This window comes from Gasterosteus aculeatus, chromosome 5, assembly GCF_964276395.1.
Source record: "Gasterosteus aculeatus chromosome 5, fGasAcu3.hap1.1, whole genome shotgun sequence".
Classification (NCBI taxonomy): Eukaryota; Metazoa; Chordata; class Actinopteri; order Perciformes; family Gasterosteidae; genus Gasterosteus; species Gasterosteus aculeatus.
In genome coordinates this window covers 13,258,044-13,274,240 of record NC_135692.1, presented here as the reverse complement: position 1 = coordinate 13,274,240, position 16,197 = coordinate 13,258,044, and the positions used below count along the sequence as shown (strand labels likewise).

Here is a 16,197-nt window from a genome sequence, read left to right as displayed (position 1 = left end):
GTGGAATCTGCTGCTTGCTCTCTCTAGTTGTTTCTACTCCATTCAGTGCGATCCTGTGGCGGCAACTTGTTTTTAGCAAATCACACAGTATTAGCGTTAGTTAGCGATTACTAAAGCTCATTTTAGCCAAAAACGTCATCAATCAACATGATTTTCAAATGGAAGCTATTTTCTCAACGGGAATTGTCCTCACAGTCTTCTCCAGTAGCTGTTAATGTTCTGTAACGTATTATTTTCCGCCGCCGCAGCATGTTAGCAAACACCGATCCTTGTGCAACGTAAAGTTTGGTAACGTCAGCGACGTTGCGCCCCTTTCTTGCTTTTATTTCCTTCAAATGTCACAGAAAGACGACTCTGAAAATGACATTTGGGAATACAAACCTCTCGAGAAGAAAAAGAAGACACACGAATCACCGTTAGTGAAAAGGAGCCGTGACGTCACCCTCCCAAGAACCTCCAGGGGCCACAATCGTGTCCCGGTCAAGTCCCCTGATGTGCAGGCGAAGACGGCTCAAAGTCGCCGTTGTAGAAACGCTCGCAGTTTCGGGTCCTGTGATATAGCCTCAAAGTCATCTCCTGCCAGTGGCACGGTGCAAACAGACACTGCTGCAGAGGGACACTGTCCCACTGGAGACTTTTGTCCCATGTGTCAGATGCCTTTTTCCATCCTGGTGGTACAGACTCAAAGATGGCACGTTGCCGAATGTCTTGACGCGCCGAGAGACACATGCAAAGGTACAGACCTCCGTGCTGCTTCATACACTTTATTCAAACCTTGACTGACAATCTCAAAAAAATGATGTTTACTAATATGTCGTCTTTTACTCACCCGTCATCGTGTATTCAGGTGGACACATGGTGTCAATGAAGGAAAACATGATCATTTTTAGATCATTTTATGAAGGAACCTTGAAATGTCACGTATTGCGAGATGTTCTTCATAGTCATTCCACAGTGTTTCAACAAAGTTTGGGTGCCTCACAAGAGACCTTTGGTCCCTTTGCTTCTTGGGATGAACTTGTTTACATTATTTCCGAGCCAGAAACGTGTAATTACAGTAATTATATACACACAGAATCTTCTTCCTGATTGGTAAAGTATTTAGCGTATGATGGGTAATGATTTCTTTAGAAGGCTCCCTTGTGCCACAGCAGTCTTTGAATAGTTCTATTCTGCATTTAACGTTAGGTGATCATACTGTATGATGCTCGACGAGTCTAATGCTTGCGTGTTTTTTGGCTCGTTTTGCACAGAATGCCCAAATGGCCTCCGGTGTTTCTCGACCATTCCAAACCATTTTAAGAAATTCAACCACACCCTGCTGGCCCATAGTCGAGCAAACGGTGACACGTCCCCCCTCGGCCCGTCCCTGCAGTCGGAGACGAGCGGCCCGACGCGCCTCAGTTGTCACCGAGGAACGCTGAGCAGCGACGCGGATGGATCCGTTTCAGAGAGTTCGTCGGGTAGCACGCTCAGTCTTTCTGCCTCATTGAATCGTAGTGACTCTCCCCGCAGCGAACTGGTTGGAACACCTGCGTCTAAACTTACAAATGGACTTCTGCTGCTGCGCTCACCCGGCCCAGAGGACTTTAAGAAAAAGAAAGGCTGGTCACCCTCCGCTAAAAGCCCCAAATCCATCAGTTCTTCGCAAGAAAGTAGAAGAGAGCTTTCATCCACTCCTGTCGAGCCACGGCGGGGAGTAAAAGCTTGTGAAGGTCTACTCAAAAGTCAATCTTCCCCTGATAACAATGATGCAATATCATACTCTCCTCTTTCGGAATTCCCTGCGGAGACCGAAGTCGGCGGCGGCGACTGTCGAAAAGCACTTTTTGATAAAGATACATTTGAAAAAGGGGACGAAAACTCTGCGTTGTTGCTCGGCGACGGTTTCTCAAGTGGCGATGAGCTTCTCGCCGACTTCATAGATCATTTGGAAGGCAACAAAGTGCAGGTAAAGGAGCCTTTGTCCTGTAGCCCCCAGCTGTATTCCGTTACCTCTTCGCCGCCCACTAATCAGCCGGCTGCCTCTGCAGTTGCAAACAGAGTGGATTCCAAAGGTGAAAAAGAAGCTCCTGGTAAATGTACCAGTGCCATAAGTCCGCGTAAAAGCAGCGTTCAGTCCCCTCAAAGTATTGTTTTGGAGCGCCTGAGAGAAACGCTTTTAAGCTCAGATAGCCCGCCTTTACAAAACGTGATTGACAGCAGTACTCCGGGGCCTTCGTCACAAGCCTCCACTGTCCAAAGATCTCAACCCATGCCGCCACAGAAGGGCCAGGTCAAGGCGGGTCAGGGCTCCTCAAGCCTGAAGCAGACCGACATCGGGGTGTTTTTCGGCCTCAAGCCCCTCAAGGCGAAGGAGAAAGTGGCTGAGAGTGGACCAGATGAAGTCGACGCCGCCTCTGTTCCGGGACCTGGTGGAAAAGGGAAAGAAGGGCCCAGGAAACGTAGAGCCGGAGCCGACGCGTCCGCAGACGCCTCACAGGGAGCAGCGACAGGAAGTGACGGTCATGCAGCGAACGCTCGGGGAGACGCGGAGAAACGTGGGACCAGAGGGTGGAGAGGAAGAAGATGGAGCAGGGGGGGCGCCGGCGGAGACGGGGAGTCACCACGTTGTCCCTTCTATAAGAAGATTCCAGGTCAGCGGGGGGGCAACACATCCTCGGTCGCTGCGCACTTTTCAATTATTTTGTTTTGTTATTTGAAATATGTAATCTAAATATTGCTTACCCCCCCGTCTCAGGCACAAAGTTTGCCATAGATGCCTTTCACTATGGAGAGATCCAGGGCATCGCTGCCTACTTCCTCACACATTTCCACTCCGACCACTACGGAGGTCTGACCAAGAAGTCCACACTTCCCATCTACTGTAACAGAGTGAGTCCAGTGCCTGTTTTGATAATGTGAATGACTCTATTCTGTTATTTGGGTTTAATGCCAATCATTTACATGTTACTGTGTTCATTTTGAAACTTTCTCTGCACAAGACCTTGGTGTTGTTATGCTGTGAAACCCTTATGAGTGGTGGTTTTTACCCGGATTTTCATTTAAGTCCACTGCTGAAAACCGTATCCCTCCCGAACTCAATGTTTTCCTCAGTCGTGTAGAGAAAGAAATGAATAGTGTCCGTTTAGTTGCCTGTTTTATGTCATTATTAAATAGCAGTTCTGCCTTCCGAAGGCCTTTTCACTCCTTGAATAATGTGGAAGGGATTCATCAATAACGCTTTTCTTTCGTCATATAAAAGCTTCCGCAGTGCTCGCTCCCTTTAGAATTCATGCCCGAGCTTCTTTTATCTCTCTGCAACTCGATTTTGGAAAATGAGCTCACAGTTGGCAGTTCTGAATAACAATTTGCAAGCGACTCTGCCTTTTTGGAGTTGATTTGAAATGTAATGACCATTGCTTTCAGTTTACATCCATGACATTTTGTTTATTACTAATTTGTTTTCACACACGACAAGCTGAACAAATTGAGGTGCAAATCCAAACAAGTAAAGCTTTTCTATTCAGACTCAAACAATTCTATTAGCCCAATAAATCTAGAATACAATCTATTGGGGAAAGAAGTCCGCTTGGACTGACCAAACAATCAAAAATCCAATTTAGCGTTCAGGTTTTTCTGGCTTTTGAGTGAAAGATCCATAGGGACTTTCTGTTGACTGACAGCTGCCTCTCCTGCCCAGATAACCGGAAACCTGGTGAAGAGCAAACTGAGGGTGGCAGAGCAGTACGTCCACGTCCTCCCCATGAACACCAGGGTCACCGTCGAGGGAATCGAGGTCGTCCTGCTGGAAGCCAACCAGTGAGTCATCAACCCGGCGTCGGTATCAGACTCTTGTCGCGGGTTTCGAAGTTCGGCAACCGTAAACAAACTCGCTGCCCCACTTCTGTCAGTTGTCCAGGAGCTGCCATGCTGCTGTTCTTCCTGCCCGACGGGCAGACGGTCCTCCACACCGGAGACTTCCGAGCTGATCCCTCAATGGAGACCTGCCCGGAACTGCTCGGCTGCAGGGTGCAGACGCTCTACCTGGACACCACGTTAGTACCCGTCCGTCTCCACCCACATAAACCACCGAGGTCGCTGGATGGATCAAAACTGGGATTTTCGAATCACGCTCTTGTGTTTGTGTAGCTACTGCAGCCCCGAGTACGCCTTCCCCACGCAGCAGGAGGTCATCAACTTTGCAGCCAACACGGCCTTCGAGCTGGTGACGCTCAACCCCCGTACGCTCGTGGTGTGTGGATCCTACTCCGTGGGAAAGGAGAAGGTCTTTCTGGGTCAGTGCTTTGAAATTCTGTGCTCAGTGTTCCTCAGTGAATGTCAATATCAGACAACAATCTCAAACATTTTCCATGAGACCAGGAGGAGCATGTGATCGTTGAAGGGAATTCCTACATCCTGTTTCTTACCAGGACCTCCTGACGTCAGTCGGACAGGTCGACAGGTCGATGGCAGTGGGGTGTTTTTAAAGTCCTAAAATGAAAAAGACACACAGACCATGTTCCTCTTTATCTTGTAGCCCTGGCGGAGGTCCTGGGGTCCAAAGTGTGTCTCTCTCGAGACAAATACAACACCATGTGCTGTCTGGAGTCGGAGCAAGTCAGGCAAAGTATAACCACCGACTGGAAGGCCGCTCGGGTCCATGTGCTTCCCATGATGCATCTCTCCTTCAAAGTAGGTGCAGCAGTCGTCCTTTCCATTAAACGACATCAGTGATTAGATTGAAACCAACGCATAGATCTCATGTCCCCCAGTTTTAATAATTGAAGGGGAATAAAACAAATAGAAGTATACACTATTGCTCAAAGTGTCTATGGGCGGTTTATTTAGAAATGCCAACACCGCTTTACTCTCTGCTTCTGGTATATATTTCCTATCAAATATCAAGGCCAGCATTGGAAATAATTAGGAAATGCTAATTATGATGACATAGCACATCTTTCCAAAGGGACTGAAGCGTTTCAGTTTGAAACCAAATGTAAAACAGATAAGTCTCTGAGTATAATTCAAGCATCAACGAGCACAGAAAGGCTGACGGGCGGAAAAAAATGCGCAATTCGTGTTTCCACCAAAACTCGGTCACCTTCAACTAAATTGAGAGATAAGACCGTACGAAACCATTTTTAATTAAATGTTTTCATTGTGGACAAAACCTTGCAGGTTTGTATATCAGCGAGCAAACGAGTGATGACAGAAGCTTCTTGTATTTAGGTTTGATATTTAAAAACACAAAGTCGCAGGCTAACTGCTAAAAGCCTCACAAACGTGTGCATCCATACGCACTTTGGAAGGGAGCTTGATACAGACATACGAGTGCGTTTCTAGTACAGTGCGTTGCCGTTTCGAAGATAAAACCTCTCCCTCCCACGTGTGCAGAAACTGCAGGACTACCTGGCACGCTTCTCAGCGCGATATGATCAGCTGGTGGCCTTCAAGCCCACGGGTTGGACCTTCAGCCAACAGGTGGAGTCGGTGGGAGACATTCAGCCTCAGATCAGTGGCAGCATCTCTATCTATGGTACACACCCTTTGGCACACTTCAGCACAGTCGTATATGAGACACACAAATATTCCATTGCTCGTCAATTTAATTCATCTCTTTGCCGCATTAATCATGGTTAGCAACTGTTGTCGCTGTAAAGCCGTATTTGAAGGTCTTTTACCATGTCGGAGGTGCTGCAGGTATTAAAGCCCTGGACAGAATGCCCTCGCTCTCTTTTTTTCGTTTAGAAGCTACAAAGCAAATCTTTATAATGGTAAGAAAATGTGGTGAATGAAGGGATGCTGGATCACTGAACCCAGACGTAGCGGTTTGTCCCGGGACATGATGCTGGTAACCCTTCGGACATGATGCTGGTAACCCTTCTGGCATGATGACGGGAACCCTTCTGTTTTTCTCGACAGGCATCCCGTACAGTGAGCACAGCAGCTTTCTGGAGATGAAGCGTTTCGTCCAGTGGCTTCGGCCCCTGAAGATCATCCCCACGGTGAACAACGGCAGCTGGGACAGCAGGAAGGCCATGGAGAAGTACTTCAGCGAGTGGCTCGCGGAAACTAAGACCAAACTGTAGCTCTTTTTCACCTAAACAGTGTTCACAGTTGAACCTGAAATCGCTGCTCGTTTTGGTAATGAGTAATTTACAATGACCATGAGAAACAAATAGGATCCTTTTGAGTGTTTTACCCCCGAAGGCTGAGCTCATGACGCCAGTGTTTCAATGTAGAATGAAGGGTTGCAACCAATTAGGTGAACATGAACTGCAATCATGTTTATGAAAAAAAAGAAAGGTTAAGTATTTGGTTTGATAAAGGTTCTGCTTCGGTTCACGATGCGCTGAATTAAAACGGCTAACAATTCTGAAAGCTGTTTGAATATGTGGAACCACGATCCGAGGTCGCACACGCGTCATGCTGCAATAATGCTCCGGCTTACGTATTATTACACATTACAAGGACTGAATTAAATGTGTTTACTGCCCCTGGTCCTGTGTTTGCTAACAATATGCTGGATTGCTGCTATACAATTGTGCAATTTGTACGGAATTTTTTATTCAACTGTATTTTTTTTATGCTGGAAAATAATAAGAAATAATAAAACACTTTTATTCAGATTTTTAGAACTTTGCAAACTTTGTTCAATCAGTAGTTTTCAAGGCTGCATTTTTCCTTTTGCTATTGCACATTCAAATCCTCCGTACTGATGAAACTGCAACACCGCCAGCAACACCCACCAGTGTTGTGTAGCAGCTTTGCAAACCTTCAATGTTGTGTGTGTGTGTGTGTGTTTTTTTCAGTTAAATGTTTGTAGCAAACTCTGAACATGTAAAAGTTGTGGTTTTATTGTAGCTTCCCAATAATCTCACTCCATATGTGCAGGTGACGAGACAAGAAAGGAAACAGGCAGTTCATTAATTAACAGATTTTTGTTTAAAGGGGTTGTTTAAAACTGGCCAATCATGTTGTCTTTTGGAGAATGAGGACACTTAAAATTCCAACATGAAGCTAAATAATGAAACTTGAATTTAAGGCTTGTTGCTTGTTAAACGACATTTCTCAGCCTAAGCAAAGGCTTTTAAAGAAGTCTCTGTTTTTATCAATGTGGTTTTATAAATCCATTTTACAAATGAAACAGACTGAGTGTCACAGTGCAATCGATGATTGCTGCACGCTCAAAGAATGCATTTATTCACTGTATATCCGTGTATGATTTAATACAGCACACATTGAAAATCACATTTAAACTTAAAATCCTGAGGAAGCCGCTACAACGTCCGAACCCTCCGTGACCGAGATCATTTTGCAATTTAAATATAAACCTGAACGGTGTGTTTCAGGCTTTACAGATAACTTCCATTTGTTCTCTTCATCCAGAAGTGCCATTCTTCACTTGATATAATTCACAAAGGATAAAAACACATCAAACTTGTGTAAAAATAGTATACCAGCTTTTTAAAGTCACTATTTCACAGCCTGAGGATCATAACCATTCTGTCTACATAAGTAATTCTCAAGCAATACTACACGACAGTCAGACAGTTATTTCTTCTCCCTTAATTACTTTCAAATCATTTCTCAAAATAAAATAAGTGCGGTAATTTTTGTATTTACAATATGTGCACAGGAAAGGCATTTTAAAACAATCACTTTAGGATCATGCCTAACATCCTCTCTATAGATAGATACTTTCTTGATCCCTCAAGATCAATGGAAAGAGATATGTTCTTCACTTTGCCGTAGCTTCTTCTTAACTTCAGTTGTAAGATCATTATTATATACAGCAACTGTGCAAATTGAAAACATATTCCACGACACGCCTTCCACCGTCACAATTGCCTCCGTGTGTGTGGAGGAAAGTGTGTCGGGAGATTGTTTTCCTTCAGCGTCACACAAGCAGTATGAGGAAGCATGTTGCCGTGAAACATCTGTTGTTTGTTTCCAGCTTTTGAGATCATAATCTCACCTGCAGGGAATACAATTACACAATGGATGACATCGTAAACCTAGCTTTTCTTAAAACAACAACATCATTTTTTACACAATCGCATGTAAACCGCATCCCTTCTTTTGACACGCTCACAGCCCCGAGGAAATACTGGCGTTATCTAAATTGGTGCAGAACAGCATCTCCGGCGTGGGCTGGGGGGTCACTGCAGGGGCAGTCCGGGGAATGCAGCGGCTGGCTCCCGGGAAGACGCAAGGTCGTCAGTTTCACCTGAAACCAGAAATGTTGCACCTGTCAGACGAGTCGTCACGCGTCCGTCCGCCCAGCCGGTGCCTTTGCGTGACCGTACCTCATTTTTGAGGCACTTGCTCAAGTACATGTTGAATTCCTGCAGGCTGGTGGTGAGCAGGTCGTTGATGGCCAGAATTCGGTCCTCTCTGTGGAACAGGCACACCGGCTGTGGCTGGCACGTCCACCCGGACACGCTGTGACGCACACACAACATCGCACAAATTTGCTTCGTCCCGCTGCTCTCAGTCAGACAGTATTTAACATCTTAGGCCTTCCATTGTTGTGTTGTATCTGAACTCTCATGTCCTGACCAAATTCCCATTGAACTTCTATTTTTTGCTCTTTTTGGCACTGATCCTCTCCAGCTGTCGGCCTCTATGATGTTTTCCACTGCAGGTTTGATGTTTATTTAACACGGCTTGTCTAAATCTGTTGCATATCTACTCCCAGAATCTGAATTCTTTTGGCTTACATCTTAAGTATGTATTTTTCTTGGATTCAATAGTTGTTATTCTTAGTTGGTGTTGTATATATTACTATTCTATCCTGATGCGCTTCTGTGAAATTTGAAGTTTTATTTCTGTCTCCATTTAGATGGCGCCCACAGTGCTTAAGCTGCCTTTTTAAAAATGTTATTAGTTTGTATTGGAGCCACGCCTGAAGTAAAATAAAGTCTCATCCTTCCACACGGGAATAGACAGACAGACAGCTTTACGTCGGTCAGAGTAACTTCTTCAAACATTTGAAAGGGGGTGTTAAATGGCATCTGAGGCTTCTTATTATGAATCAATACCCCCCCCCCCCCCTAAAAAAAGGTGTACAGGATCATTTGTTAAGTCTTTCCAAATATCTCAATCAAAACACTCCAATATCTAAGACTTGAATTGTCTTGTACAGCAATGAAGTAAGTGATTGTGTTTCCTACCTCGGCTTCCCATCCACTTCTGTTAGTATAAGGTATTTTTTCAAATCTGCAAGCGTGACTTGAAAATCTATCTCCCTTGGTGTGATGTCAATGCTTGAAAGAGAGACAAAACAAAAGCTTCATTAAGGCGACTGACGCTTGATTATGAAGATCCTCCTCATGTTATAGTTTGAGTTGCATATTCATTGGAGTAGATCTTTAGTAAAGTGACTCTATGCTTCATTGGTGCAAGAAAAGAGTAAAAAGAAACCTTTCAATCTCTCGCCGGAAGTCCCTTAACCTGAGATTTGGAGAACAAGAATAAAGTGTGAACTTGAGTGTCTGTTCTAACAGTTATTGTGCTTATTGTCTGGTCAGAATCATCAAAGTCCGTGCTTCATTGGTGCAGGAAATGAGAGAACTGAAACCTTTCAATCGCCGCCGTAAATCTGACATTTGGGAAACAAGTACGAACTTGAGAATCTGTACTTGTAAAAATGTACGCAGTTACAAAACTTCCGAAGACTTCCGAAACCACTCTACCAGTCCAGCAACATTCCAACGCTAGTCTCAACATTCCAACATTGTGGTTCATTGTTTAACCGAGTGACCTTCTTGTTTTGTTTTCCAGTGTCCTCCGTTACAATTACACAACAACAAGTTGCCTGTGACTTTTTGATCAACAATAGCACAGCTCAGTCTCTTTCATGTGTGTCTTTTAAAAGAATACTAATCATTGCTGAGCATCACTGTTTATGTACTTGGTGTTTACGTCTTTGGATTAAAGGTCAATCTCACCTTTCAATGGAGCCATATCTGTCCCGTGTTTGCCCATTTTGACCTTCCAGCGTCTCCTCAAGAGATTTGCTGCTGAAGTAAGGTGTCAGACGCCTTTCTTTTCTGCAAAAGCAGTTAGCAGCGTGAGGGATCATAACATCAGATGTTGTCGTGTGTTTCTGTTACATCAGTAACTAACAAAAGCCCACACGAGACGGTGTGAATGAACCACGGGAAGCAGGAACCAAGGACGGATGAAAGGAAAGAAGCGATTGTTTGATGATGGCTGAAAAAGCCTTGTCCGGATGTCTTGAGATTTATTACAATATTTAATTAGAGCAGCACAAGAAAAGGCAAATCTTTGCCAAATCGCTGTGATACAAAAATCCTAATTAAGAGACGCTCGAGGCAGCAGTTTGTTAACCCGCGTGCCGAATGTGATGGAGAGGATGTTCTTTCTGGTGTTCATGCAGGAGATTAGAGGAGGCACAACGTGGATGCGTTTAATTAATCGCCTGTTTTGGTGAGCAAGGTGTCAAATCTGATTGGCTAAAACCGGTCCTCCTTGAGATGCTGGGAAACAGAGTGTCTGACTGTTGTACTGCCTGCGTTATATTTTAGAAGAAAAGGAAATGATTGCTTTGAATGATGAAATGACCGATAAGCCGCAGCTTTCCTTTGCTGCATTAAACAGATTTAAAGTCTTAAATCTTAACTATGTTTTTTTTTTTCTTCGATTCAATAGTTTTTGGTTTTAGTTTGTGTTGCATCTATTGTTTGGCATTGGAAATCCTGATGTCTTCTTTGCTTTTCTGTGAAATTTGTGTCTTTCTGTCTTTTTTAGATAAACAGTGGTTGAGCTGCCTTTTCATTTTTTAGTAGACTTTTTTTCGTACAGCAATGATGTAAGTGGTTCTATTTCTTACCTTGTGTTCCGCTCCACTTCTGTAAGTTGTGTTTTCAAATCTGCAATCTTGTGGCGAAAATCTCTCTCCCTTGGTGTGATGATGTGATGGTTTGAAAGAAAGACAAAACAAAAGCTTCTTTAAGGCGACTGACGCTTGATTATGAAGATCCTCCTCATGTTATAGTTTGAGTTGCGTATTCATTTGAGTAGATCTTTAGTAAAATTACTCTATGCTTCATTGGTGCAAGAAACGAGTAAAAAGAAACCTTTCAGTCTCTCGCTGGAAGTCAATGAACCTGAGATTTGGAGAACAAGAATAAAGTGTGAACTTGAGTGTCTGTTCTAACAGTTATTGTGCTTATTGTCTGGTCAGAATCATTCCAACGCTAGTCTAACTGAGGGACCTTTTTTTTTTTTTTTTTCAAATGTGTCCCCCGTTACAATAACACAACAAGTTACAACAGCACAGCTTAGTCTGTTTCATGTGTTTTAGCACTTTTAAAAGTAAAGTGAGCAAACAGGCCACATAAAATGCCCCCGTTGATATATCATTTATTTATTATAGTGGTTACTTCGATGGATTAAAGGTTAATCTCACCTCTCAGCAGATCTCACCCTTTCCTTCCTATTTAGATCCTCCAGCATCTCCGCAGGAGAGACGGCGCCATTGTCACTGGAGCTGCTGCTGAAGTCGGACGTCGAGCGCCTTTCTTTTCTGCAAAAGCAGTGAGCAGCGTGAGGGATCATAACATCAGATGTTGTGTGTTTCAGTTGAAGCTGAAGAATTCAACTACAGGCCCATAAGAGACAGCGTGAATGAACCACAACAAGGCTTCCGTGAAGCAGGAACTGAGTGTAAGTGTTGGAGGGGGGGGGGGGTGTGAATGGAAGACGATTGGCAGATGATTACAGTAGGAATAGTTTGATGATGGGTGAAAAAGCCCTGACCAGATGTCTTGAGATTTGTTAGAATATTATTAATTAAAGCAGCACGAGAAAAGAAAATCTTTCCCAAATCGCCGCACTACAGAAATTGTAATTAAGAGACACTTAAGGCAGCAGTCCGTTAACCCACATGCTGAATGCAGTAGAAAATATGTTCTTTCTAGTGCTGCCCGGCAGCAGGTGCCTTCAAAATCAGTGTAAAATGCAGAATAATCACAGTTTTGTACTGTAGCAAACATATGAAAACAAACAGCAGCAGAGAGTATTTTCATACAGGAGATTTAATTGATCGCCTGTTTCGGAATGCAAGGAATCAAATCTGTCTGCTACAACCTGTCCTCCTCGCGTGCTTCCTGCCTGTCCTGCTCCCAGACTTTATAACTCTAACCCACTTCTGTTGCATTTACAAACATCTTTGCATTTATAATTATTCAATATTCAACGTCCACCCTAATGTGCTTTCATGTTTTAAATCTCAGCGTCACCTTGTTTAGTTAAAGCCTCTTACACAGAGATGAAAAGATATGTGTCTCGTCGTGCTCGCAAGTTGCCAAACAGGCTCTGAGGTTTTGCCTTTCTTAGATTCTCGACGTTGTGAAAACCGCATGTGTCACCGAAGACGAGGTGAAAAGAGGGCGACTTTCAATCCCAGTGTTACCTGTCCTCATCAGCTGTTTCCTCATCGAATGAAGGCAGTGGGGGGACTGGTGTCCTCATCTTTTCGAATGCATTAGTAACAGACCTCATCAGGCTTCCCGCTTTAACTTCACAATCCTCGCTTTCACAGTCACTGTAAACACACGGAGGAAGGATCTGCTTACAGTTTACAGTGACGCAAATATTTGTATTTGGGAAACAGGATTTGTGTTTTTCTGACCTTTCACACGCTGCCTGCTCCGCTATGATTCCGGACATTGTTTCATATCTGCAAGGGAGACACGTAGAGAACAACAGACGACACGTGTTAGGTGTCACTTAAAACAACCAACAGGATCAACACACCGTTGAGTACACAACAACAAACACTCACATTGCGTCAAAGCTTTTTCTGCGTATCGTCAAATTTCCCGCTCGTGTTTTAGTTTTGAAGGTTTTCGGGTAGTCGTAGACAGGCTCCGACACTCGCCTCTTGCTGTGGTCTTCAGCCTGCGGGCCAACCACAAAGCAATATAGCCAACAAATAGATCAATAGATCATTTCCAACCTCCCATCAGACAACCTGACACCTTTTAGGATTAGATTTGTGTCCTCTAATCAGAATCAAGTTCAGGTGTCACACCTTCGGTTCTTTAGAGTTGGTCTCCAAAGTATTTGATAACGGATCAGACTTTGACCGAGTTTTCTGTTCCACCTGTAAAAGAAAACGCACACATTAAAGCATTTCATGTTATTCATTTTATTTTTATGTTTACATTATTCCGTCAGCAGAACGTTTAAGGACTATGAGAAAACAGATCAACAGTGAGGATGCATCACAACGCACCAAGGATATTCCCACAAACGGAAATGTCGTCATTCTCGATGAACCGCCGGGATTCATGGATTAATTAAATTGACAGTTGCATTAACATGGTGGACTGACCTCCGGATGCGCAGCCGCAGATGTCTTGATCCGTAAGATGGGGTATGAAATAACCTGGTCAAAAAGACAAAGTGTCAAAAGGAGTGTGGAGTCGTTGCTCGAGATGACAAAAGCTACTTGTTGGATGACAAAACTTTCAAAAATGTGAAAAATATCTGAACCTGATTAAGAATTTAATAATTAGTTTATCATTTAGTAAAATGCTCACTTACAAAGCTAGGCCAGTTATTCCGCTGTTTACATGTACAGTCTTATTGTCTGGCTATTAATATATTAATTATATGAGAGTGCTATCGATCGTCTACCGCTTAACTTTCCACCAGAAAATGTCTAAATATACTTGACAAACTGTTTATTGAATGTGATTCGGGCTTTAAATATTTACCTCAACTGTTGGCGGACCAAAAAACATTTCCTTTGGTATAAAAACAAACAAACATGATGGATGAAAAAAAAAATGCAGTGAAAAAAAGGATTAAAAATAAAAACACGATAAAGACCTCAAATCTCGATGTACCTCTGAACTCATGCGTTGATGTGGCCGTGCTTTCAGGGCTTCGTACAGGTCGGCGAACCAGCCGTCCGCCTCCTCGCTGAAAGCAAATGAAACACTTGAAAACCATCATTTTTGAAGTGATGTTTATTTTAAAAGTAATTTGGTTACCTAAGTGGGGAGCAAAGTGGAAGGCCGTTAAACAGTAAATCCACATGGTATATTTATATGTGATTGCTTGAACTCGCGCGACAGGTGAGTTTTATGAGGCTCTGTAGTGTCAGCCGGCCGACCCAGCTGTGTAACCTCCATCCTGATCACAACTTCACCTACTTTTTGAACTCAACTCTTGAAAAAAATGTGTCCTGATTTGAGCAGCCGCCTGACCTGTTGTCAGCAGCGAGGAAGTACTCCCGCTCGGCCGCCTTGATGAGGAACACACAGGACGCGGAGCACTTCAGCACCTTCTCGACCCAGGGCCATCTCCCGTGTTTTGCAGGGTTCTTATACAACAACGAGATTCTGACAGACGGACACAAATGACACAGATGTTAAACACTGGTATGCTGGATAACTAAAAAAAAAAAGGCTGGGTTAACCGTATTTAGAGAGCTATTCAAATATGGTAAATTCAACATGTTGTGAGAACTTACTGCGATAAGTCAATCGCTCCAAGAGGACTGTCCTTTTCCTCTGGACTCTTGAAGTACTTCAGTAGGTGCTCTTGCTCGTCGATTTTGAACAGCACAAAATAGCGCCTCTTCCATTTCTGCAGGACAAACAATGCAAAAAAGGAACTTAAGAAACGTCCCCCAGAGACATTAAAAGCTGCAGATTACCCCTCGTGCAAACTCACCTGTGTTTTCACCAGTTTTTGGGGAGGGGACTTGAACAGGTATCCAGATCTGACTTCTGCCGTGTTTTTGACTGGTCTGTAGAACACTGTTCCCCCTTTGTTCACTGAAAACATGTGTGGTCATTGAAGCGCTTCAAATAGATACATACAAAACAAAAAAAATAACACTACTGGCTATGTTGAACCCCATAAACTCTGTCAGCCATCAGGAAACAAATAAGAATGTGTTGTTATGTTATGCACATTGTGGGTTTCTTTGTGGGATTACCTGTGTTCTTCTGGCTCTTAATCATTGTGACACCACACCTAAACAAAAATAACACAGGAATCCGTCTCTGTCACATCAAAATAGCCTTCAAACATCCACATGGCGATCGTTTCGAAACTGACATTTTGCACGGGTTAAATAAACTCACGCTTCTGTCAAAGCAGAGAATTAGGTAGAGGCAATCTTAAAGCTAATTTGGATTAAAAGACATTTTCCATTAAAGGCAAATCAGTCGTTATTTTAAACAACAAAGAAGTCTATTAATCTATTGACTTTTAAACACGCATTCGGTTTTGTTTCACATTACAAAGCAGGCTGCTGGCACTAAAAGCAAAAATAAAATAGTTATTCTTACCTGTGGAGCACTTTGCGAGATACTGCTCCCTTAGCTCTCTTTGACTAAGTGCAGGAGGAAGCTGGAGGCTTTCTGGTTCCTGGTGAGCGATACAAACGTGTCCACGGGAACTGGACTTTCTGGTTTGTGCAGTTGATTTTCAGGTCCACCTGCTGCGTGGTTGTTAGGCTGCAGGATTCCAGGAACCACATCAGACATCTCTGAAGACAAAATAAAAGATCGATGCTTATTTTTCATACTAGGTGTTTTTTCAGGATGATCATGAAGACTAACTAGTGTAGGAGGGAGAGGGATTTAAATGTTACTCTAAAACATGCATGTGTTGGGTTGTCCGGTTCTAGTTCACAAAAATATGTCCGAAAATGACTGGTTAATTCAACGCCTGTGTTTTTTTTTAAAGCATCTATAAATAACACTTCGTGAAGACTTTAAGTTTAGATGTGTTTGTCACCACATAAACATTCAATAAATGGTTGAAACACAACATTATGTAGTTTTAAGTGAAACCAGGTTTCTGGTTGGTAAGAAAAGAATTTCATGCCTGCTTACTGTATATATTTGTACAACTACATAGTGTAATAAATAAAAATGTATAATAGGGTTATCCTAAAATATAATAATAATAATAATATTCAGAAGTTGGTGCATAAATACATATGCTTTGTTCAAGGATTAGTATGTGATTCATAAGCAGAGCCACATTTCTCGCATCTCTCAGAGTCCATCAGTGAAGCCGTTGTCGGGAAACCTTCCCTTCAATGGGCGCGTCCGTTTGAACAATCTGATGGAGATAATTGGCCTCGCCTGCATATGACGTCTCCCCGCTCGTGTGTTGTGTGCATAGGCCTGACCATTTCCGCTAACGCAATGCAAAGAA

The 16,197-nt window shown here is 43.3% G+C and overlaps 2 protein-coding genes across 6 annotated transcripts; one reads left to right on the top strand and one right to left on the bottom strand.

Annotated features, from left to right (window-relative positions):
• The first annotated feature begins 22 nt into the window (after window positions 1-22).
• Window positions 23-6,611, top strand: dclre1a (DNA cross-link repair 1A (PSO2 homolog, S. cerevisiae)). The gene is made up of 9 exons (XM_040176543.2): window positions 23-735; window positions 1,254-2,636; window positions 2,741-2,874; window positions 3,683-3,801; window positions 3,894-4,037; window positions 4,132-4,277; window positions 4,520-4,674; window positions 5,377-5,518; window positions 5,905-6,611. The coding sequence occupies exons 1-9, from the start codon at window positions 336-338 to the stop codon at window positions 6,069-6,071; spliced, it is 2,790 nt and encodes a 929-aa protein (XP_040032477.2). The 5' UTR covers window positions 23-335; the 3' UTR covers window positions 6,072-6,611.
• Window positions 6,612-7,134: 523 nt separating this feature from the next.
• LOC120819286 (pleckstrin homology domain-containing family S member 1) lies at window positions 7,135-16,077 on the bottom strand. Of its 5 annotated transcripts, XM_078103510.1 has the most exons (20): window positions 15,321-15,441; window positions 14,966-15,003; window positions 14,698-14,801; window positions 14,495-14,610; window positions 14,229-14,363; window positions 13,866-13,941; window positions 13,734-13,763; window positions 13,349-13,402; window positions 13,046-13,117; window positions 12,797-12,912; window positions 12,644-12,691; window positions 12,425-12,556; window positions 11,420-11,536; window positions 11,088-11,117; window positions 10,841-10,909; window positions 9,936-10,037; window positions 9,409-9,438; window positions 9,159-9,251; window positions 8,292-8,427; window positions 7,135-8,212 (listed from the first exon to the last, which is right to left on the bottom strand). In XM_078103510.1, exons 2-20 carry the CDS (start codon window positions 14,988-14,990, stop codon window positions 8,099-8,101), a joined length of 1,599 nt encoding a protein of 532 aa, XP_077959636.1. In that variant the 5' UTR covers window positions 14,991-15,003; window positions 15,321-15,441; the 3' UTR covers window positions 7,135-8,098. The 5 variants fall into 5 exon arrangements, with proteins under 5 accessions (XP_077959636.1, XP_077959638.1, XP_077959637.1 ...); XM_078103512.1 differs by lacking the exon at window positions 9,409-9,438; XM_078103511.1 differs by lacking the exon at window positions 11,088-11,117.
• Window positions 16,078-16,197: the final 120 nt, after the last annotated feature.

Coding starts and splice junctions, on each gene's coding strand:
- dclre1a (XM_040176543.2), top strand. CDS start 336: ATGTCACAGAAAGACGACTCTGAAAATGACATTTGGGAATACAAACCT. Junction 4,038..4,131: donor ACGCTCTACCTGGACACCAC/GTTAGTACCCGT, acceptor GTGTTTGTGTAG/CTACTGCAGCCCCGAGTACG. Junction 4,675..5,376: donor TGATGCATCTCTCCTTCAAA/GTAGGTGCAGCA, acceptor CCACGTGTGCAG/AAACTGCAGGACTACCTGGC.
- LOC120819286 (XM_078103510.1), bottom strand. CDS start 14,990: ATGATTAAGAGCCAGAAGAACACAG. Junction 14,364..14,494: donor GGAGCGATTGACTTATCGCA/GTAAGTTCTCAC, acceptor TCCGTCTGTCAG/AATCTCGTTGTTGTATAAGA. Junction 13,403..13,733: donor TTGGTCCGCCAACAGTTGAG/GTAAATATTTAA, acceptor CTTTTTGACCAG/GTTATTTCATACCCCATCTT.